Source organism: Oratosquilla oratoria, chromosome 12, assembly GCF_046742065.1.
Source record: "Oratosquilla oratoria isolate Oo_2021 chromosome 12, ASM4674206v1, whole genome shotgun sequence".
In the NCBI taxonomy this organism is placed as follows: Eukaryota; Metazoa; Arthropoda; class Malacostraca; order Stomatopoda; family Squillidae; genus Oratosquilla; species Oratosquilla oratoria.
The window spans coordinates 23,951,365-23,973,864 of NC_134788.1; the positions used below are offsets into that span (position 1 = coordinate 23,951,365).

General features: G+C 59.3%; 2 protein-coding genes across 17 annotated transcripts in view; both read right to left on the reverse strand.

The window, feature by feature from the left end:
* LOC143031107 (uncharacterized) overlaps positions 1–22,500 on the reverse strand; it is a 202,836-nt gene that overhangs the window by 176,656 nt on the left and 3,680 nt on the right. For all 16 annotated transcript variants that reach the window (XM_076194555.1, XM_076194551.1, XM_076194552.1 and 13 more), the window contains exons 2-3: positions 14,237–14,327; positions 13,350–14,120 (exon numbers count right to left, since the gene is read on the reverse strand). In XM_076194555.1, coding sequence (XP_076050670.1) covers positions 13,350–14,120; positions 14,237–14,317 — 852 coding nt within the window. In that variant the 5' untranslated portion in view covers positions 14,318–14,327. The remainder of the gene's footprint in view (positions 1–13,349; positions 14,121–14,236; positions 14,328–22,500) is intronic.
* The window catches only part of LOC143030281 (uncharacterized), a gene marked incomplete at both ends in the record, with an annotated part of 2,814 nt that continues 1,588 nt past the window's right edge, over positions 21,275–22,500 (reverse strand). Inside the window, one exon of the mRNA XM_076193434.1 lies at positions 21,275–21,361. Within this exon, the coding sequence (XP_076049549.1) occupies positions 21,275–21,361 (87 nt within the window). The remainder of the gene's footprint in view (positions 21,362–22,500) is intronic.

The window sequence follows — 22,500 nt, forward strand, 5'->3', positions numbered from 1 at the left end:
GGGGGGGGGTGAGGGGGGGGGGGGAGGGGGGTGGAGAGAGGAGGGAGGGTGGAGGGGGGGAGGGGGAGGGGAGGGGGGTGGAGAGGAGGAGGTGAGGGAGGGTGGGGGGGGGGGGGGGGAGGGAGGGGGAGGGAGGGGGGAGGGTGTGGGGAGGGGGGGGGGGGGGAGGGGGGGGGAGGGGGGGGGGGGGGGGGGGAGGGGGGGAGGGGGGAGGGAGGGAGAGGGGAGGGTGGGGGAGGGGGGGAGAGGGGGGGGGGGAGGAGTGAGGGGGAGGGGGGGGGGGGGAGAGGGGAGGGAGGGGGGAGAGTGGGGGGGAGGGGGTGGGGAGGGAGGGGGGGGGAGGGGGGCGAGGTGGGGAGGGAGGAGGGTGAGGGAGGGGGGGGGGAGGGAGGGGGGGGGGGGGGGGGGGGGAGGGGGGGGAGTGGAGAGGGGGGGGGGGGGGAGAGGAGGGGGGAGAGGAGAGGGGGGAGGGGGGGGGGAGAGGGGGGGGGGGGGGGGGGGAAGGGGAAGAGGGGGGAGGAGGGGGAGAGGGAGAGGGAGGGGGGAGGGGGGGGGGGGGAGGGGGTGGAGGGGAGAGGGAGTGAGTGGTGAGGAGGGGAGGGAGAGGAGGGAGAGTGGGGAGAGGAGAGAGGGGGGGGAAGGGGGGAGAGGAGGAGGGGGGGGGGGAGAGGAGGGTGAGTGGAGGGAGAGAGTGAAGGAGAGGGGAGGGGGGGAGAGGAGAGGGAGGGGCGAGGGAGAGTGGAGGGGGAGGGGGTGGAGGGGAGAGGTGGGGGGGAGAGAGAGAGGAGGTGGTGAGGAGGGTGAGGGGAGGAGGAGGGGGGGAGGGGGAGGGGGGGGGGGAGGGGAGAGGGGAGGAGGGGGGGGAGGGGGGGGGGAGAGGGGGGAGGAGGGGAGAGGGGGGGGGGGGGGGGGGTGAGGGGGGGAGGAGAGGGGGGAGGGGAGAGTGGGGGGGGAGGGGGGGAGAGGGGGAGGGGGGAGGGAGAGGGGGGAGGGGGGGAGGGGGGGAGGGGGAGAGGGGGGGGGGGGAGGGGGGGGGAGGGGGGGGAGAGGGGAGTGGGGGGGGGAGAGGGAGAGGGGGGGGGGGGAGGGGGGGGAGGAGAGAGGGAGGAGAGGGGGGGGGGGGGGGGGGGGGGGGGGAGGGGAGAGGGGGGAGGGAGGGGAGGGAGACGAGAGTGGGGGGGGGGGAGGGGGAGAGAGGGGGGGGGGGGGAGGGGAGAGTGGAGGGAGGGGAGGAGGAGGGTGGAGGGGGGGTGAGGGAGGGGGAGGAGGGGGAGTGGTAGAGAGGGGAGGGGAGAGGGGTGGTAGGGAGGGGAGGGGAGGGGAGAGGGGTGGTAGGGAGGGGAGGGGAGGGGAGAGGGGTGGTAGGGAGGGGAGGGGAGGGGAGAGGGGGGGGAGGGAGGGGAGGGGAGTGGAGGGAGGGGGAGGAGAGGGGGAGGGGAGGAGTGGAGGGAGGGAGGGGAGTGGTAGGGGAGGGGAGGGGAGTGGAGGGAGGGAGGAGGGGAGGGGAGGGAGGGAGGGGAGGGGGAGAGGAGGGGTGGTAGGGAGGGGAGGGGGAGTGGTGGGAGGGGAGGGGGAGTGGTGGGAGGGGAGGGGGAGTGGTGGGAGGGGGAGGAGGAGGGAGGGGAGAGGAGAGTGGAGGGAAGGGAGGGGAGAGGAGAGTGGAGGGAGGGGGGGAGAGGTGGAGGGAGGGGGGAGGGGAGAGTGGAGGGACGGGAGGGGAGAGGAGTGGTAGAGAGGGGAGGGGAGGAGGGGGGAGGGAGGGGGAGGGGAGAGGGGGGAGGGAGGGGGGAGGGGAGGGGAGAAGAGGAGGGAGAGAGAGGGGGGAGGGAGGGGAGAGGGGGAGGGGGGAGGAGAGGGAGAGGAGAGGGAGAGAGGGGGGGTGATGGAGAGGGAGAGGGAGAGGGGAGGAGAGGAGGGGTGAGAGGAGGGGAGAGGAGGGGAGGGAGAAGAGGGGTGAGGGAGAAGAGAGGAGGGGAGGGGGAGGGGGAGAGGAGAGGAGAGGGGAGGGGAGGGGGAGGGAGGGGAGGGAGAGGAGAGAGGGAGAGGGAGTGAGAGGAGAGGGGAGAGGGAGAAGAGGAGGGGGAGAGGAGAGAGGGAGAGGGGAGGGGGAGAGGAGAGGGAAGAGGGAGAGGGAGGGGGGAGGAGAGGGAGAGGAGAGGGGAGAGGAGAGAGGGAGAGGAGAGGGAGAGGAGAGAGGGAGAGGGAGGGGAAGAGGAGAGGGGAGAGGAGAGGAAGAGGAGAGAGGGAGAGGAGAGGGAAGAGGAGAGAGGGAGGGGGGAGAGGAGAGGGAAGAGGAGAGAGGGAGGAGGAGAGGGAAGAGGGAGAGTAGAGGAGAGGAGAGGGAGAGGGGGGGAGAGAGAGGGAGTGGAGAGAGGGAGGGGAGAGGAGGGGAGAGGAGAGAGGGCGGGAGAGAGGGAGTGGAGGGGGGGAGGAGAGGGGGAGGGAGAGGAGAGCGAGAGAGAGGGAGGAGAGAGGGGTGAGGGGAGGGTGAGGAGAGAGAAGAGGAGAGAAGAGGAGTGAGGAGAGTGAGGGAGGAGAGTGAGGAGAGTGAGGAGAGTGAGAGGGGAGAAAGGTGAGGGGGGAGAGGGAGGAGGGGGGAGGGGGAGGGAGAGAGGGGAAGGAGAGAGGGGGGAGAGAGGGAGAGAGAGGAAGGGAGAGAGAGGGAGGAGGGGAGGAGGAGGAGTAGGGAGGGGAGAGGGGGGTGGAGGAGGAGGGGAGGGAGGGAGGGCGGGGGGGAGGGGAGAGGGGAGAGGAGGGAGGCGGAGGGAGGGAGGGCGGGAGGGGAGAGGGAGTGGAGGGAGGGCGGGGGAGGGAGGGGAGAGGGGAGAGGGGGAGGGGGGAGGGGGAGGAGGAGGGCGGGAGGGGAGAGGAGGGAGGGCGGGAGGGGAGAGGAGGGAGGGCGGGAGGGGAGAGGAGGGAGGGCGGGAGGGGAGAGGAGGGAGGGCGGGAGGGGAGAGGGGAGAGGGGAGAGGAGGGAGGGCGGGAGGGGAGAGGAGGGAGGGCGGGAGGGGAGAGGAGGGAGGGGGAGGGAGAGTAGGGAGGGGGAGGGAGAGGAGAGAGGGAGGAGGGAGAGTAGGGAGGGGGGAGGGAGAGGAGGGAGGGGGGAGGGAGAGGAGGGAGGGGGGAGGGAGAGGAGGGAGGGGGGAGGGAGAGGAGGGAGGGGGGAGGGGGGAGGGAGGGAGGGAGGGGAAAGGGGGAGGGGGGAGGGGAGAGGAGGGAGGGGAGAGGAGGGGGGAGGGAGGGGAGGAGGAGGGGGGAGGGGAGTGGGAGAGGAGGGAGGGGGGAGGGGGGGGAGGGGAGGGCGAGAGGGGAGAGGAGGGGAGGGCGGGAGGGGAGAGGGGAGGGCGGGGGGGGGGAGAGGGGGGAGGGAAGAGGTGGAGGGGAGAGGGAGATGGGGGAGGGGAGAGGAGGGGGGGGGGAGGGGAGAGGGAGGGAGAGGGCGGGAGGGGGAGGAGGGAGAGGGGGGAGGGGAGAGGAGAGGGGGGGCGGGGGGGGAGAGGGAGGGAGAGGGGGGAGGGGAGAGGAGGGGAGAGGGGGGAGGGGGAGGGAGAGAGGGGGGGGGGGGGAGGGGAGGAGAGGGGGGGGAGGGGGAGAGGGGGGGGGAGGGGGAGAGGGGGAGAGGGAGGGAGAGAGGGGGAGGGGAGAGGAGAGAGGGGGGGAGAGGGGAGAGGAGAGAGGGAGGGAGGGGGGAGGGGAGAGAGGGGAGAGGGGCGGGAGGAGAGGAGGGGGGGGAGGGGGGGGAGAGAGAGGGGGGAGGGGGAGAGGGAGGAGGGGGGAGAGGGGAGGGGGAGGGGGGGAGGGGGGGAGAGAGGGGGGGGGGAGGAGGAGGGCGGAGGGGGAGAGGAGGGGGGGAGGGAGAGGAGAGAGGGAGGAGGGGGGGGAGAGGGGGAGGGAGGGCGGGAGGGGAGAGGAGAGAGGGCGGGAGGGGAGAGGAGAGAGGGCGGGAGGGGAGAGGAGAGAGGGCGGGAGGGGAGAGGAGAGAGGGCGGGAGGGGAGAGGAGAGAGGGCGGGAGGGGAGAGGAGAGAGGGCGGGAGGGGAGAGGATGTGAGGGGGGAGGGAGAGGAGGAGAGGGGGGGGGAGGGGGGAGAGGGGGGGAGGGGAGAGGGGAGGGGGGAGGGGAGGAGAGAGGGGGGGGGAGGAGAGAGGAGGAGGGGGGGAGGGGATGAGGGGAGGAGGTGAGAGGGCGGAGAGGAGGGAGGAAGAGGGAGAGGAGAGAGGAAGAGGGGGCGAGAGGAGGAGAGAGGAGGGGAAGGAGAGAGTGAGTGAGGGAGGAGAGAATGAGTGAGGGAGGAGAGAATGAGTGAGGGAGGAGGGGTGAGGGAGGAGGAGAGTGGGGAGGAGGAGAGAGAGGGAGGGGAGGAGGGGGAGGAGGGGGAGGGAGGGAGGGAGGGAGGAGGGACGAGAATGAGGGAGGAGGGAGGAGAAGGAGGGAGGAGGGGGGGGGGGAGGTGAGGGAGGAGGAGGGAGGGGGAAGGGAGGAGATGGGGAGGAGGAGGTGAGGGAGGAAGGGGGAGGGAGAAGGAGAGAGGGGAAGGGAGGAGGGGGGGGGGGAGGAGGAGAGGGGGAGGGAAGGAGAGAGGAGGAGAGGGGGAGGAGGGGGGGAAGGAGAGAGAGGAGGGGAGAGAGAGGGGAGGAAGGAGAGAATGAGGGGGGGAGAGAGGGGAGGGGGAGAGAGGGGGGGAGGGGAGAGGGGGAGCGACGGGGGGAAGGAGGGGGGAGGGGAGAGGGAGGGAGGAGGAGGGAGGGAGGTGGGGAGAAGAGGGGGAGAGGGGGTGGGAGAGGGGAGGAAGGAGAGTGAGGGAGGGGAGGAGGGGAGGGAGGAGGGAGGAAGGAGGAGAGGAGAGGGGAGAGATTAGGAGGAGAGGAGAGGGGAAAGGAGGTGAGGGGGGGGGGAGGGAGGAGGAGGGAGAGGGGAGGGGAGAGACTGAGGGGGGGGGAGGGAGAGGAGGGGAGGAGGGAGGGATGGAAGGGGGGGGAGAGGGAGGGGAGGAGGGGGAGAGGGGGGAGGGAGGGAGAGAGGGAGGGGGGAGGGAGAGAGGGAGGGGGGGAGGGAGGGGAGAGAGGAGGGGGAGGGGGGAGGGAGGGAGGGAGAGAGGGGAGGGGGGAGAGAGGGGGGAGGGGAGAGAGAGGGAGGGAGGGAGAGGGGGAGGGAGGGGGAGAGAGGGGAAGGGGAGAGGAGGAGGGGGGGGGAGGGAGAGGAGGGAGGAGGGAGAGGGGGGAGGGAGGGAGAGTGAGGGGGGGGGGAGAGGGGGGGGGGGAGGGGGAGGGGAGAGGGGAGAGGGGGATGAGGGGGAGGGAGAGGGGGAGGGGAGGGAGGGGGAGGGAGAGGAGGGGGAGGGAGAGAGGGGGGAGGGAGAGAGGGGGGCGGGAGAGAGAGGGGGGGGAGGGAGAGGGGGAGGAGAGAGAGAGGGTGGGGGTGAGGGGGAGGGAGAGAGAGGGGGAGGGAGGGAGGAGGGGGGGGGAGAGAGAGGGGAGGGAGGGAGGGGGAGGGAGAGAGAGGGGGGAGGGAGAGATGAGGGGGAGGAGGGAGAGAGGAGGGGGAGGGGAGAGGGGAGGGAGACAGGGGGGAGAGGGGAGGGGGAGGAGGGGGAGGGGAGAGAGGAGAGGGGAGGGGAGGGAGAGGAGGGAGGGGTGAGGGGGGGGGGAGAGGAGGGGGAGGGGGAGGGAGGGAGAGGGGGGGAGGGGAGGGAGGGAAGGGGGAGGGGAGGGAGAGGAGAGGGTGAGGGGAGGGAGAGGAGAGGGTGAGGGGTGGGAGAGGAGAGGGTGAGGGGTGGGAGAGGGAGGGGAGGGGAGGGAGAGGAGGGGGGGGAGGGGGGGGGAGAGGGTGCGGGGTGGGAGAGGAGGAGGGTGAGGGGTGGGAGGAGGAGAGGGTGAGGGGTGGGAGAGGAGAGGGTGAGGGAGAGGGAGAGGGTGAGGGGAAAGGAGGGTGAGGGGAGGGAGAGGGGAGGGGGAGGAGAGGGAGGGGAGGGAGAGGGAGAGGGGAGGGGAGGGAGAGGAGAGGCTGAGGGGAGAGGAGAGGAGAGGCTGAGGGGTGGGAGGAGGGAGGGAGGGGAGGGGAGGAGGGGGGGGGGGAGGGGGGAGGGGGAGGGAGAGGGGGGAGGGGGGCGGGAGAGGAGAGGGGAGGGGAGGGAGAGGGAGAGGCTGAGGGGAGGGAGAGGTGAGGGAGGGAGGGAGAGGAGAGGCTGAGGGGAGGGAGAGGAGGGGGAGGGGGGGAGGGAGAGAGGGGGGGGGAGGGAGAGGAGAGGCTGAGGGGGGGGAGAGGAGAGGTGAGGGGAGGGAGAGGAGAGGGAGGGGTGGGGAGGGGGGAGAGAGGGGGCTGAGGGGAGGGAGAGGAGAGGCTGAGGGGAGGGAGAGGAGAGGCTGAGGGGAGGGAGAGGAGAGGCTGAGGGGAGGGAGAGGAGAGGCTGAGGGGAGGGAGAGGAGAGGCTGAGGGGAGGGAGAGGAGAGGCTGAGGGGAGGGAGAGGAGAGGCTGAGGGGAGGGTGAGGGGAGGGTGAGGGGAGGGTGAGGAGGGAGAGGAGAGGCTGAGGGGAGGGGAGAGGGGAGAGGAGAGGCTGAGGGGGAGGGGAGGAGAGGCTGAGGGGGAGGGAGGAGAGGAGAGGTGAGGGGGGGGGAGAGGAGAGGTGAGGGGAGGGAGAGGAGGTGAGGGAGGGAGGGGGGAGGAGGGAGAGAGAGGAGGGAGAGGGAGAGGGGGGTGAGGGGAGAGGGAGAGGGGGAGTGGAGGGAGAGGGAGGGTGAATGGGAGAGGGGAGGGTGAGGGGAGGGAGAGGAGAGGGTGAGGGGAGGGAGGGAGAGGGGAGGGGGAGGGAGAGGAGAGGGTGAGGGGATGGAGAGGAGAGGGGAGGGGGGGAGAGGAGAGGGGGGGGAGGAGAGGAGAGGGGAGGGGGGGAGAGGAGAGAGGGTGAGGGGAGGGAGAGGAGAGGGTGAGGGGAGGAAGGGAGGTGAGGGGGGGAGGGAGAGAGAGGAGGTGAGGGGAGGGAGAGGAGGGGATAGCGAGGGAGGGGAGGAGGGGTGAGGGGAGGGAGAGGAGAGGGGGAGGGAGAGGAGAGGGTGAGGGGAGGAGAGGGTGAGGGGAGGGAGAGGAGAGGGTGAGGGGAGGGAGAGGAGAGGGTGAGGGGTGGGAGAGGAGGGGAGGGGAGGGAGAGGGAGGGGAGGGGAGGGAGAGGGAGGGGAGGGGGAGGAGAGGAGAGGGGGGGAGAGAGAGGAGGGGTGAGGGGAGGAGAGGAGAGGGTGAGGGGGGGAGAGGAGAGGGGGAGGGGAGGGGAGAGGAGAGTGGGAGGGGAGGGAGAGGAGAGGGTGGGGGAGGGAGGGGGAGGAGGAGGGTGAGGGGGAGGGAGGGAGGGGGAGGGGAGGAGAGGAGAGGGTGAGGGGGGGGAGAGGGGTGAGGGAGGGAGAGGAGAGGGGGGGGAGGAGGGAGGGGTGAGGGGAGGGAGAGGAGGGGGGAGGGAGGGGGGGAGAGGAGAGGGGGTGGGGGAGAGAGAGGGTCGGGGGGAGGGTGAAGAGGGGGGAGAGGTGAGGGGAGGGGAGAGGAGGGGGGAGGGGGAGGGGAGGAGAGGGAGAGGGAGAGGGAGGGGAGGGTGAGAGAGGGGAGGGGGGGGGAGGGTGAGGAGAGGGTGAGGGGAGGGAGAGGAGAGGGTGAGGGGAGGGAGAGGAGAGGGTGAGGGGAGGGAGAGGAGAGGGTGAGGGGAGGGAGAGGAGAGGGTGAGGGGAGGGAGAGGAGAGGGTGAGGGGAGGGAGAGGAGAGGGTGAGGGGGGGGAGAGGATGGGAGGTGAGGTTTGCTGTGGGAGTGGAGGGTGTTCAGAGGGGTGGGAGGGGGAGGAGAGGGTGAGGGGTTGGGAGAGGAGAGGGTGAGGGTGGGTGAGAGGAGGAGAGGGTGAGGGGTGGGAGAGGAGAGGGTGAGGGGTGGGAGAGGAGAGGGTGAGGGGTGGGAGAGGAGAGGGTGAGGGGTGGGAGAGGAGAGGGTGAGGGGTGGGAGAGGAGAGGGTGAGGGGTGGGAGAGGAGAGGGTGAGGGGTGGGAGAGGAGAGGGTGACTGGGAGGGAGAGGGGAGGGCGAGGGGTGGAGAGGGTGAGGGGAGGGAGAGGAGAGGGTGTGGGGTGGGAGAGGGGGAGGGGTAGGGAGGGAGAGGGTGAGGAGGGAGAGGAGAGGGTGAGGGGAGAGAGAGAAGGGAGGGTGAGGGGAGAGAGAGGAGAGGGTGAGGGGTGTGAGAGGGAGAGGGAGGAGGGAGAGGGAGGGAGAGGTCGGAGAGGGAGGGGAGGGGGGGGGGAGAGGAGGGGGAGTGAGAGGAGAGGGAGGGGGGGAGGGGGGGAGGGGGGAGGGCGGAGAGGGGGGAGAGGTAGGAGAGGTGGGAGAGGGGGAGGGGAGAGGGGGGGAGAGGAGAGGGAGAGGGGGGGGGGAGAGGAAGAGGGGGAGAGAAGAGGGGAGAGGAGGGGGGAGAGGAGGAGGGGGGGAGAGGGGGGAGGAGGGGGGAGGAGGAGAGGTGGGGGAGGGGGAGGGAGGAGGGAGAGGAGAGGGGGAGTGAAGAGGGGGAGGGAGAGGGAGAGGGGGAGAGGAGGGGGGGAGAGAAGAGGGGGAGAGAGGGGGGACTAGGGAGAGAGGAAGGGAGAGAAGAGGGGGAGAGAGGGGAAGGGGGAGAGGGAGGGGGAGAGGAAAGGGGAGAAGGAGGGAGAGGAGAGGGGGAGGAGGGGAAGGAGAGGGGGAGAGGGTGAGGAGAGGGGAAGGGGAGGGGGGAGAGAGGAGAGGGGGGAAAAGGGGGAGGCGGGGAGGGGGAGGAGGGGGGGGGAGAGGGGGAGAGGAGAGGGGGGGGGAGAGGGGGGGAAGAGGGGGGAGGGGGGAAAGGGGGGAGGGTGGAGGGAGGGAGGTAGGGGGAGAGGGGGAGAGGAGAGGGGGAGAGGGGGGAGAGGAGAGGGGGGGAGGGGGAGGGAGGGGGGGGAGGGGGAGAGGGAGGGGGGGAGAGGGTGAGAGAGGGGGAGAGGGGGAGAGAGGGGGGGGAGGGTGAGGGGGGGGGAGAGGAGAGAGAGGGGGAAAGGGGGAGAGGTGAGGGGAGAGGAGAGGGGGGAGGGGGAGGAGGGGGGAGAGGGGGAGAGGGAGAGGGGGGAGAGGGGGAGGAGAGGGGGAGAGGGGGAGAGGAGAGGGAGGGAGAGAGGGAGAGGGGGGAGGGAGAGGGGGAGAGGGGGAGAGGGGGGGAAGAGAGGGGAGAGGAGGGGGAGAGGGGAGAGGGGGAGAGGAGAGGGGGAGGAGGGGGAGGGAGAGGGGGGGAGAGGAGGGGGTGTGGGGGAGGGAGAGGGGGAGAGGGGGGAGAGAGAGGAGGAAAGGGGGAGAGGGGGAGAGGAGAGGGGGAAAGAGGGGGAGAGGAGAGGGGGAAAGAGGGGGAGAGGAGAGGGGGAAAGAGGGGGAGAGGAGAGGGGGAAAGAGGGGGAGAGGAGAGGGGGAAAGAGGGGGAGAGGAGAGGGGGAGAGGAGAGAGAGGGGGGAGGGGGAGAGGAGGGGGAAAGGGGGAGAGGAAGAGGGGGAAAGGGGGAGGGAAGAGAGTGGGGGAAAGAGGGGGAGAGAGGGGGGGAAAGGGGGAGATAGAGGGGGAGGGGAGAGGGGGAGAGGGGGGAAGGAGAGGGGGAGAGAAGAGGGGGGAAAGGGGGAGAGAAGAGGGGGGAAAGGGGGAGGGAGAGGGGATAGAGGGTGGAGGAGAGGGGGGAGAGGGGGAGGAGAGGGGGAGAGTGGGGAGGAGGAGAGGGGGAAGAGGGGAGGGAGAGGGGGGAGAAGAGGGGGGGGAGGGGGGAGAGAAGGAGGGGGGAGAGGAGGGGGAGATGGGAGAGGAGGGGGAAGAGGGGAGAGGAGAGAGGGGAGGGGAGAGAGAGGGGGAGGGGGAGAGGAGAGGGGGAGAGGGGGGAGTGTGAGGAAAGGGGGAGAGGAGGGGGAAGAGGGGGGGAGAGGAGGGGGAAGTGGGGGAGAGGAGGGGGGAAAGAGGAGATGAGAGGGGGGAAAGAGGGGGAGAGGAGGGGGAGAGGGGGAGAGGGAGGGGGAGAGGGGGGAGGAGGGGGGAAGAGGGGGAGAGGAGGGGGGAAAGAGGGGGGAGAGGGGGGAAAGAGGGGGAGAGGAAGGGGGAAGGGAGAGGGGGAGAGGGGGAAAGGGGGGGAGAGGAGAGGGAAAGAGGAGAGGGGGGAAAGGGGGGGGAGAGGAGGAGGGGAAAAGGGGGGAGAGGAGAGAAAGGGGGAGGGGGAAGGGGGAGAGAAAGGGGAAGGGGAAAGGGGGAGAGGAGGGGGAAGGGGGAGAGGAGAGATGGGGGAGAGGAGAGAGGGGGCAAGGGGGAGAGGAGAGAGGGGGAGAGGAGGAGGGGAGAGGGGGAGAGGAGAGAGGGGGAGAGGAGAGGAGGGGGGGGAGAGGGGGGGGGGGGGGGAGGTGAGGGAGGGAGAGGGTGAGGGGGGAGAGGAGGAGGGGGAGAGGAGGAGAGAGGGAGAGGGGGAGAGGAGGGGGAGAGGGGAGAGGGGGAGAGGGAGGGGGAGAGGAGAGGGGGGAGAGGAGGGGGGAGAGGGGAGGGGGAGAGGAGAGAGGGGGGAGAGGAGGGGGGGGGAGGAGGCGGAGAGAGGGGGAGAGGAGGGGGAGAGGGGGGGAGAGGAGAGGAGGGAGAGGAGGGAGGGGGAGAGGGGGAGAGAGAGGGAGGGGAGAGCAGAGAGAGGGAGGGGAGGGAGAGGGAGAGGAGAGATGAGGAGAGAGGAGAGAGAGAGGGAGAGGAGTGAGAGGGAGAGGAGAGGGAGAGAATGAGAGGGAGGGAGAGAATGAGAGGGAGAGGGTGAGAGGGAGAGGAGAGAATGAGAGGGAGAGGAGAGAATGAGAGGGAGAGGAGAGAAGGGAGGGGAGGAGGAGGGAGGGGAGAGAATGAGTGAGGGGAGAGAGAAGAGAAGGGGGAGAGAATGAGAGGGGGGGAGAGAATGAGAGGGGGGGGAGAGAATGAGAGGGGGGGAGAGAATGAGAGGGGGGGAGAGAATGAGAGGGGGGAGAGAATGAGAGGGGGGGAGAGAATGAGAGGGGGGGAGAGAATGAGATGGGGGAGAGAATGAGAGGGAGGGGAGAGAATGAGAGGGAGGGGAGGGGAGAAGAGAGGGGAGGGGAGAGAAGAGAGGGAGGGAGAGAGACGAGAGGGGAGGGGAGAGAATGAGAGGGAGGGGAGAGAATGTGAGGGAGGGGGAGAGAATGAGGGAGGGAGAGAGAGGAGCGGGGGGAGAATGAGAGGGGGGGGAGAGGAGAGAGGGGGAGGGGAGAGAATGAGAGGGAGGGGAGAGAATGAGAGGGAGGGGAGAGAATGAGAGGGAGGGGAGAGAATGAGAGGGAGGGGAGAGAATGAGAGGGAGGGGAGAGAATGAGAGGGAGGGGAGAGAATGAGAGGGAGGGGAGAGAATGAGAGGGAGGGGAGAGAATGAGAGGGAGGGGAGAGAATGAGAGGGAGGGGGGTGGGAGAGAATGCGAGGGAGGGGAGAGAATGCGAGGGAGGGGAGAGAATGCGAGGGAGGGGAGAGAATGCGAGGGAGGGGAGAGAATGAGAGGGAGGGGAGAGAATGAGAGGGAGAGAATGAGAGGGAGGGGAGAGGGAGGGAAGGAAGGAGGGAGGGAAGGAAGGAGAGAGGGAAGGAAGGAGGGAGAGAGGGAGAGAGGGAAGGAAGGAGGTAGAGAGGGAGAGAGATATGGGAGGAGAGGAGGGAGGAAGGACAAAGGGAGGGGGGAAGAGGGGGAGGAGAGGAGAGGGAAGAGAGGGAGGGAGAGAAATATAGGAGAGGGAAGAGGAGGGAAGAGGGAGAGGAAGAGGGGGGGAAGAGGAGAGGGGGGAGAGAAAGAGGGAAGAGAAGAGGAGGAGAGAGAAGAGGGAGAGAAATATAGGAGAGGGAAGAGGAGAGGGAGGGAGAGAAATATAGAGAGGGAAGAGGAGAGGGAGGGAGAGAAATATAGAGAAGAGGGAAGAGGAGAGGGAGGGAGAGAAATATAGAGGAGAGGGAAGAGGAGAGGGAGGGAGAGAAATATAGAGGAGAGGGAGGAGGTAAGGAGAGGGGTAAGGAGAGTGAGGAGGGAAGGGGAGGGAGGAGAAAATGAGAGGGAGGAGGGGAGGAAATGGGAGGAGGGGAGGAAATGGAAGGAGGGAAGGAGATGGAAGGAGAGGGAAAGTGAGGAGGAGGGAAGGTGAGGAGGAGGGAATACGGGAAGGAGGTAACGAGGGAAGAAGGGAGGTGAAAGAGAAGGGAAGGAGAGGGAGGAAGGAGAGGGAGGAAGGAGAGGGAGGAAGGTGAGGGAGGAGGGAGGGAGGGAGGGGGAGAGAGTAGGGTGGGGAAAGACAAAAAGTGAGGGAGGAAAGTGAGAGAGATGGAAGACAAAGGAAAAACGGATACGGAGATACAAGGTGTTAGAGACAAAAAAAAAAAAAGTACAAGAATGAGACGCAGGGTTGACACCAATTGAAGGTAGCGAGAAAATGGTGATTAGAGAGATGATAAGGTTGAGAAAGTTGGAGATTAGAATGGACAAAGTGGAAAGAGAGAATAAATGGACGAGAAGAGAGGGCAGAAAGAGACGATAAAATAAAGAAGTAGAACAAGAGGAAATAAGGATAGACGAAAGATGCAAGAAATGGAGAATACAGGGTGGAAAGAGTGTGTGTGTGTGTGTGTGTGTGTGTGTGTGTGTGTGTGTGTGTGTGTGTGTGTGTGTGTGTGTGTGTGTGTGTGAGAGAGAGAGAGAGAGAGAGAGAGAGAGAGAGAGAGAGAGGAGAGAGAGAGTGAGAGAGAGAGAGAGAGAGAGAGAGAGAGAGTGGGGGGGGGGGCAACGAGAAGAAATGACCCATCCAACCAAGAAGTCAGAACACACCTCACATCAATGTAAACATGTATACATACACAATGTATGAAAAAACCTGGACAAATACGAGAGAATGCATGCAGCATATTTTCTAAAAAATGTTTTCTACTATCAGCTCAAGATACACGTCCCACCCATTAAACTCCGATGACAAGATGTCTTGTCATTTGGTCAAATAAAACAAAAAATTATAAAACACCAAAATGTTTGATCCAACACCAGAAAAATATGACGTCAGTCCTCCTCGCTTCGCTCGCGAGCTCGCGAGCGAAGCGAGGAGGACTGACGTCATATTTTTCTGGTGTTGGATCAAACATTTTGGTGTTTTATAATTTTTTGTTTTATTTGACCAAATGACAAGACATCTTGTCATTGGAGTTTAATGGGTTAAGATAACCATGCACAAACCTATCTCACATCCCATCTGTACCTATCCCACAACCCCATAATTACAAACATCTAATTCAACACTACTAAATTACTACAAGTCTGAATGGGATGCTTTCAACTTACCAATTCCACCTCTTCTTTCGACCGGTGCAGCCCCGAAGGTCCGGGGGAGGGTTCCTCCGAGCCTTGAGAGGATTGCGACGCATCGTGTTGGATCTGTTGGTTTTCTTGACTACTGGACGATAACTGGTTGGATACTGGAGGAGGTGGCGGCTGTGGTTTGGACCCTAGACTAGGCGTTGTTACACTTGTGTTTTGTTCACTTTGACCACTATGCACACTCGTTCTGCTGTCTTCGTCTAAAGTGGCCTCTACTGGGGGCATCACAGATTGAGATGAGTGAGATGAGGAGGAAGATGATGATGCTGCTATAGTGGGGGGTGGAGGGGGAGATCTAGATTTGGAGGCAGTGGGGGTGGAAGTCGTGTGAGAACTTGATGAATGGGTCGCCCCTAAGGGTAGCGGCGGTGATCTGTCCCGCGCTCTTCTCTTAGGGGGCGGACTGTGATGTGAATCGTGAGAAGACTTAGTATCTTTCCTCTCTCTTTTCGTGGGAGGGTCATCAGGAACCGCAAGACCCTTTATTTGCAGTCCTTCCGCTGTCTTTATGAGAGATCCTAGACTAGATTGTGGAACATTCACTTCACCATTGTACATAAAGTCTAATAAGGCTTCGAGATCACGGCACGAAACATCTTTCATAAACACTATTGGATGTTTACTAGGATTCTTTGTGAACATTTGCTTAAAATAGTCACTGCAGGTACTGAGCACAAATTTGTGCGCTGGGTAGAGTTTGCCCCCACATGCCAGGGTGGCATCCACAAAAATTTCCTGAAAATTGAGGAGAAAAAGAAAAAGAAAAAAACAAAATTAGTTCACCCAAGTCTAAGCCTATGTCATGCAATTAAAAACTGGATATGACATGGCACTTTAAACGGCTCATTTACCTGCTCTCGCAGGAAAGTTAGGATGTCCACAAAGTGGGCCTGGTGGTTATTCCACTTAAGGGACAAAAGTTCCTCAGCCATGTTTCCTTGTCTGTTGAAATAAAAAGAAAGAACATCGTCATTATACGTTCCCTACGACATGTACCACTCAATATGTGGTCCTCAAAACAAAAGTTTTCTTCCCGCCCATTTTTGAACTACATTAATGCCCTCATCCAACTTATGTCGAGATGCAGTCGCCAAAGATATCAATCAATTTTGGGGATGAGATGCAAGTAAGAGAGTTGGATAGTTTTGTATTGTTTTCATGTACTGTTGGTGTGGATTTTGTTGCACTTCATTGATTGTCCTTGTGTATGTATGCATCAGGATGTACAAGTGAGATTATGTAAGGTCAGACCTTCGTGTCGAGTCATTTTTGTGTGTTGTTCTCTGGGGAGGATTTACATTTGTAAGTGGTTTTATCCCTCTTTTTTGGCTACCTCCCTTATAAGGGGGAAAAAGCCTTTGGTATATGTATGTAAGCAAGTTCTATAAAGTGATTAACCCATTAAACTCCGATGACAAGATTCCTTGTCATTTCTGGTGCTGTTTGATCAAACATTTTGGTGTTTTATGATTTTTTGTTTTATTTGACCAAATGACAAGGAATCTTGTCATCGGAGTTTAATGGGTTAAGTGCATTATCGTCCTTAATGCTTTCTTTTGAATAATCTGTCAGGTTTCCTAATTGTAGGGAACCATGTTCAGGAGGAGAACTGTATCATGGTTCTTCAGAAGTGTTGTACCAGTTTCTTCCTACTAAAACCAATTGCTCACCATTAACCTCTCTGGTACGATGACACCTACATCATGAAGCGCGAGTGGGTAGATAAGGATGATATTTTTGTAGTTGTACACGAGTTACCTCTGGATTCTGTTAACTGGTTTGATCACGTTTTCTGTGTTTCTTATTACTCAAGAGTAAAAGAGAACGAGTAATACAGCAGTGGCTTTTTATTTTATAATGCGAGTACTGATGTGGTAGTTGATGCTGCGTGTGAGAATTTGACTTGTACTGATGTGGTCAACCTTAGTAATAAGCGCCAGCCTCATAAAGAAAGTGCCCAAGTCATTTGTCCAACTTTTCAGTAAATCGAGAGAAAAAAAATATATATATATATATATTTTATAAATGTACGTATTGTTCCTCCTAACGTAGTTTTAACCTACTCAAGACACTAAATAAAAAATTGGGACTTGTACCACAAGGAGCAATGAAAAATTGATTTAGGAAAAAAAAAAAAAAAAAAAATCCAGAAACTGACGAAAAATGACTTGGGCAATATCTTTACGAGGATGACTATATTCCTTTCATGCTGATTTTCACTTATGTCCTATGTGAGGCCAGAAGGACACAGGTCAAAGTAAGAACCAGGTTCTTCTCCTTTCTTGGTGTACAATGTCTCCAACAATTTCCATGGAGCTGGTCTCCATTCTAGTTGCATATTTGGGTGTTCTTTGCCACCATTTTGTATTTACTTTTCTGTATTATCATTATGTCTTTGGTAGACATAAGTGCTTTCACGTTATGCTCCAGATTTGGTATGGGGAGCTCGCTTGTGACAACGTGAGCAGGCGATAGTGCTGCTCCTTGAGGTATTCCACTGTATCATCTTTTAATCCCAGATATTCTTTCTAACCTTTATTTGAGCTGAGAGTTAGCCATTTCTTTCCATTGTTATGTCAATTACAAACCATCTTTCTTGATGGAAAGTGTCTGGAGATATAATTAAATGGGTTTTTTTTTTTTAAGTTTATTGGCGCTATAACTGTTCTCTTGTTTAACTTTGTTAATTCCTTCTAATAATTGTTGGGTGATGTTTGTAAGTGCTGGAAGAATGGCTTTCCTTGAATCCACGTTGGTTAGCAGATGCGGGTAGTTTGGTTTTGGTTCTTCCTAAGAACAGTGATTTCCATTGGTTTGGATAGAGCAAAGATTGGTCATCAGGATGTTGGGTTTTCTCCGTGATATGACAGGTGTCCCAGCATCTAAAGAATGCGTCCTCTACGTGAGCCTCGTTTGGTCAAACTTCGGATGGTGACAACTCAAAAAAAATGGTTTTGGGGTCTTGGCCTGTCTGGCAAGGAGCACCTAATATGTGCTCTTTTTCCTGTATTTGGGACGAAGTGAATATTTGAAATGTGCCTTGCGAGTTTTCTAAGCTGTATTTTCTACAACTTTCTTGTAAAAGGGAAGGATGGCATCAATGTCTAACTTTATCTTACGAATCCTTTCAGGATATTGTCATGTCTGGGGATATTGCTTCCCGGTTGTATTGGGAAAATGTTTTGTGGGTAATTTGGTTGGGGAATTATTTTAGTACTTTGCTTCCTCTGTCAGGGCAGACAGGGCATTGTGGGAGGTTTTCCAGATATACAGGATAGGAGGAAAGCTGTTAAGAACAATCAAGTTTTTATGAAAGTAGTAGAGCCTGTGTTAGAATTAGAGATGGAGAGTGCAGGTGTTTTGAGGTTTAAGTTGGGACTTCGCCAGGAACGTGTCATGTTGCCATGGCTGTTCAAGTGATACATGGATGAGGTAGTGTGATAGGTAAATGCAAGGGTAATGGACCAGGGATTGGAGATGGTTAGAAAAAATGGAGAAAAAAGGAAGAGAAGCCAGTTGTTGTTCGCTAATGACACTGTACTTTCAGCAGGATCAGAGAAGGGATTGAGGAAGTTAGTGACAGTATGGGAAGGTGTGCAAAAGAAAAAAGTTCCAGATAAATGTGAGTAAAATATAAGGTGATGAGATGTACACGGGGAGAGAGTGGCAGCATACTGTGAGTGAGTATTTTGGGAGAGAAGCTGGGGGAAATGGATGGTTTTAGATACTTGGGGTGAATGGGGTGGGAAAGGGAGGAGTGGAGGTGAAATGTAGATTGAAAGCAGCAAGTAAATGCCTTGGTTGATTAAAGTGTAATGAGGAATGGACATTTGGGAATGGATACTAAGAGGAGATTGTATGAAGGGGTGATTGCGCCAACAACACTGTATGGGGCAGAAACATGGAACTTAAGAGAAATAGTTTAAATGTGCTTAAGAGGAAATGCCCGAGAAGTATGGTAGGGGTTATTAGGCTGGATGGTGTGAGAAATGAGGAGGTGAGGAGGAGAACGGGGATGGAAAGGGAGTTGGGTGATAGGTTTGGACACATGGAAAGAGTGAAGATTATTTAAAGAATTGTTTAAGGGAGAGGTGGCCAGAGTGAACACGAGGGGGTAACCAAGGATAAGATGATGGATGGAGTAAAGGGCTTTGGTAAAGAAAGGTACACGTCTGTTGAGGATGGAAGGGAGAGGACAGAAGATGGGTGTGTGGAGATCTGTTGTGTATGGATGATGCTGTGATGCATGGGAGGGAGGGGGGTTAGGGAGTATGTATAATTGGACAGAGCTCAAAGTGATTTCTCCCTGTCTTCTCTTTTTCTGCATGAGGGGATGGGGGGGGGATCCAGCTTAAATGAAGCAGCCTTGCTGTGGATGTGCTGTGTCTTGCTGCATTACTTCTGATCCAGGGCAGTGGGCAAGATGCTGGGATGACCTGTCATCCAGGAGGAGCCAAGAAAAGGTGGAGGGGTGGTGAGTGGTTGTGGAATATGTGGGGACGAAATAGACAGGAGCAGATTTATGCCTTTGACATTGACTCCCTCTCTTGTAAGGAGGAAAAGACCTTGGTATATGCATCATGTATTTCATCTCCTTTGACATTTGTGAGGATTGCCACATTGGGTAGTGCGTATTTACATAACCTACCAGTATATTATCAACGCTTTTATCTGTGACTATGGTGCAGTGAATGTACATGGTAATGCATTAGGTTGGTTCCCTGTACAAGCCCTAACCTTCTTTCATGTGTGGAGGAGAGCATAGGAAAGCACTGTGGGTCAGCACGATCAATACCTTTCCAAGCTGAAAACTTCAGAAATAATGTGAAGATCAAATCCATGGAAACCAGAGGACTTGTCTTCCTCGGATTCTAATAACTCTCAAAATTACTATATTCCCTAAGCTCCTCATTTCAGCTTTACCATGACATTTCCTCCAACAATTTATCTAACTGATCAGCTCTGTTTAATGTAAATGGCCAACATCAAGGTGCTTGCCTGGGATAGGCAAAAACAACTGGAGATGGCAAGCGCAGTCACAGCATTTGCTTGCATAGATTTTTATTCACATAAATTTATCCCTCTTATGGCTGTCACAAAACAAAGTGTGATGCCATTATGATTGATAAATTTTGAGAAAAACATCAAATTGAAACCAAATTAGAAGCGAACTATGGAATGGCTATATGTTACTGCCCCAACACTCGTTCACACACAACGGCAGTAATTCTCTTTCATTGTTTTACTACAAATTTCAATTATTTTAGATCTTTTCCTTGAACACAAACCTTGCTAGAAAAAGAATGTGTATATATATTATAAAAAAATAAAAAGTAAATTATTGAGTATAATCTGTCTACCTGCATCAAAGTTCTTGATCACCTTCCATGTCTGCAGCTTTGACACCCAAATTACAAAGGAAACCAATCACCCAAGTTCTGAACGAAAACAGCAACTCCATTCAGATACTGACAGAGGTCCTCTACCCAAGACACAATGTTTGATGTCCACATACTGTCAGTACTAGGTAGTCTGTGCACACAAGCACAGATGTGCAAGGCAGCTTGCTGACACTTGCATAACCATTTCATGTTCCCTAACCCTTGTTAATATATAAGTGTTAGGCAGTGCCCATGGCAAAATGTTGTTTACTGTGAGGCACACTTTGATGAAGTGTTCCAACTGTCATAAGCACTAAGTGATGACTTCACCAACACTACCAATGTTGTTTCTGATCAATGCTGTGTATAACTATCTGTATGTGATAGCTATAAGCTTGTGCTGCATGCCTACATTTTCTGCAACATGATTTATATACTGGTATCCACTGGAGTATGTATTTCCACAGAGTGCAAGCTTTGGCTAAATAATGTGGGTTTAAGAACAGACCCATGAGGTACTCCAGTTAGCAATTTTTTTTACTTTGCCTATCATTTTTAAGAACAGTTTTAGAGTCTGAAATGTTTTCCTTGCAGTAACCACTGCCTCTAGTTCCACCAGTCTGAAACAAAAAATACAGATGCCATTGTGTGTGTGCGCAAATATGGGTGGTTGCATGTTGGTGGGTCGTTGTGAGCAAGTGGGTGGGTGGTTGTGTGCATGTGGATGGGTGGTTGTGCATTTGCTGGTGGGTGGTTGTGTGTGTGTTGGTGAGTGGCTGTGTGCATGTGGGTGTGCATGTGGGTGGGTGGGGGTGTGCATGTGGGTGGGTGGTTGTGTGAATGTGGATGGGTGGTTGTGTGAATGTGGATGGGTGGTTGTGTGCATGTGGGTGCGTGGTTGTGTGCATGTGGGTGCGTGGTTGTGTGCATGTGGGTGCGTGGTTGTGTGCATGTGGGTGGGTGGTTGTGTGCATGTGGGTGGGTGGTTGTGTGCATGTGGGTGGGTGGTTGTGTGCATGTGGGTGGGTGGTTGTGTGCATGTGGGTGGGTGGTTGTGTGCATGTGGGTGGGTGGTTGTGTGCATGTGGGTGGGTGGTTGTGTGCATGTGGGTGGGTGGTTGTGTGCATGTGGTTGTGTGCATGTGGGTGGGTGGTTGTGTGCATGTGGATGGGTGGTTGTGTGCATGTGGATGGGTGGTTGTGTGCATGTGGGTGGGTGGTTGTGTGCATGTGGGTGGGTGGTTGTGTGCATGTGGATGGGTGGTTGTGTGCATGTGGGTGGGTGGTTGTATGCATGTGGATGGGTGGTTGTATGCATGTGGATGGGTGGTTGTGCGCATGTGGATGGGTGGTTGTGTGCATGTGTGTTCATGTTGTGTACACGTGTGGTTGTGTGTACTTGTGAGTGGTTGTGTATGCGGATGTGCGTGATTGTGTATTGTTGTATGAACCAAGTGGTTGTGAGCGTGTGCATAGCGTGCGTGCGTGTGGTTGTGTGCATGCATGAGGCTGTGTAAAGTTGTGTGCAAATGTGGTTATGTGTGCATGTGTAGTATGCGTGATGCGCTTTTGTTGGTGGTTGCGTGTTTTTCCGGATGGGGGGGGGGGGTTGTGACTCTAGTCTATGTTAAACGAGCGCTGTGATCGTGGGGCACACCTGTGTACACGTGCTTCTTGTCTGTGTGCGTGTTTATTGCCTCATCATAGTAAACAGGAAACCATCAACGCTCGTGGCGTCCCGCATGTGCGCGCGCGCGCACTCCCATGTACACTTGCGTGCCAGGTGGTGTAAATGTCTTTAGGTGCATCTGCATTCATGTGTGTGCATTTCCACGTGAGTGCCTGTGGCTATTGTGTCTGGGGTGGGGGTGTTGTGTGTGGGAGTGGGGGTGTTGTGTGTGGGAGTGGGGGTGTTGTGTGTGGGAGTGGGGGTGTTGTGTGTGGGAGTGGGGGTGTTGTGTGTGGGAGTGGGGGTGTTGTGTGTGGGAGTGGGGGTGTTGTGTGTGGGAGTGGGGGTGTTGTGTGTGGGAGTGGGGGGTGTTGTGTGTGGGAGTGGGGGGTGTTGTGTGTGGGAGGGGGGGGTGTTGTGTGTGGGAGTGGGGGGTGTTGTGTGTGGGAGTGGGGGTGTTTTGTGTGGGAGTGGGGGTGTTGTGTTGGGGGGGGGGGGTGTTGTGTGTGGGCGTGGGGGTGTTGTGTGTGGGAGTGGGGGTGTTGTGTGTGGGAGTGGGGGTGTTGTGTGTGGGAGTGGGGGGTGTTGTGTGGGAGTGTGGGGTGTTGTGTGTGGGAGTGGGGGGTGTTGTGTGTGGGAGTGGGGGTGTTGTGTGTGGGAGTGGGGTTGTTGTGTGTGGGAGTGGGGTGTTGTGTGTGGGAGTGGGGGTGTTGTGTGTGGGAGTGGGGGTGTTGTGAGTGGGGGTGTTGTGAGAGGGGGTGTTGTGAGTGGTGGTGTTGTGAGTGGGGGTGTTGTGTGAGGGAGTGGGGGTGTTTTGTGTGGGAGGGGGGGTGTTGTGTGTGGGAGTGGGGGTGTTGTGTGTGGGAGTGGGGGTGTTGTGTGTGGGAGTGGGGGTGTTGTGTGTGGGAGTGGGGGTGTTGTGTGTGGGAGTGGGGGTGTTGTGTGTGGGAGTGGGGGTGTTGTGTGTGGGAGTGGGGGTGTTGTGTGTGGGAGGTGGGGGTGTTGTGTGTGGGAGTGGGGGTGTTGTGTGTGGGAGTGGGGGTGTTGTGTGTGGGAGTGGGGGTGTTGTGTGTGGGAGTGGGGGTGTTGTGTGTGGGAGTGGGGGTGTTGTGTGTGGGAGTGGGGGTGTTGTGTGTGGGAGTGGGGGTGTTGTGTGTGGGAGTGGGGGTGTTGTGTGTGGGAGTGGGGGTGTTGTGTGTGGGAGTGGGGGTGTTGTGTGTGGGAGTGGGGGTGTTGTGTGTGGGAGTGGGGGTGTTATGGGTGGATGTGGGTTAATGTGTTGTGTGGATGTTATGGGTGGATGTGGGTGAATGTGTTGTGTGGGTGAATGTGTTGTGTGGGTGGGTGTTGTGTGTGGATGTGGGGTGTTGTGTGTGGATGTGGGGTGTTGTGTGGGTGTGGGGTGTTGTGTGGGTGTGGGGTGTTGTGTGGGTGTGGGGTGTTGTGTGGGTGTGGGGTGTTGTGTGGGTGTGGGGTGTTGTGTGGGTGTGGGGTGTTGTGTGGGTGTGGGGTGTTGTGTGGGTGTGGGTGTGGGGTGTTGTGTGGGTGTGGGGTGTTGTGTGGGTGTGGGGTGTTGTGTGGGTGTGGGGTGTTGTGTGGGTGTGGGGTGTTGTGTGGGTGTGGGGTGTTGTGTGGGTGTGGGGTGTTGTGTGGGTGTGGGGTGTTGTGTGGGGTGTTGTGTGGGGGGCGGGTGTGTGGGGGTGTTATGGGTGGATGTGGGTGAATGTACTGTATGGGTGGGTGTGGGATGTGTGTGTGTTTGAGTGTGGGGGATGAGTGAATGGGGGTTGTGTGGGGGTTTGTGTGGATTGATGGGGTTTGTGCAGGGGGTCGTGTATGAGGGGTGTCGTGTGTGGGGGTGGAGTTGTGTGGGGGTTGTGGGTGTGGGATTGTGGGTGAGGGATTGTGGGTGAGGGATTGTGTGTGGGGTGGGGATTGTGCATGTGGGGTTTGTGTGGGAGGGTTAGGTGTGTGTGTGTGTGTGTGTGTGTGTGTGTGTGTGTGTGTGTGTGTGTGTGTGTGTGTGTGTGTGTGTGTGTGTGTGTGTAATAAGGCGTGTGCACCT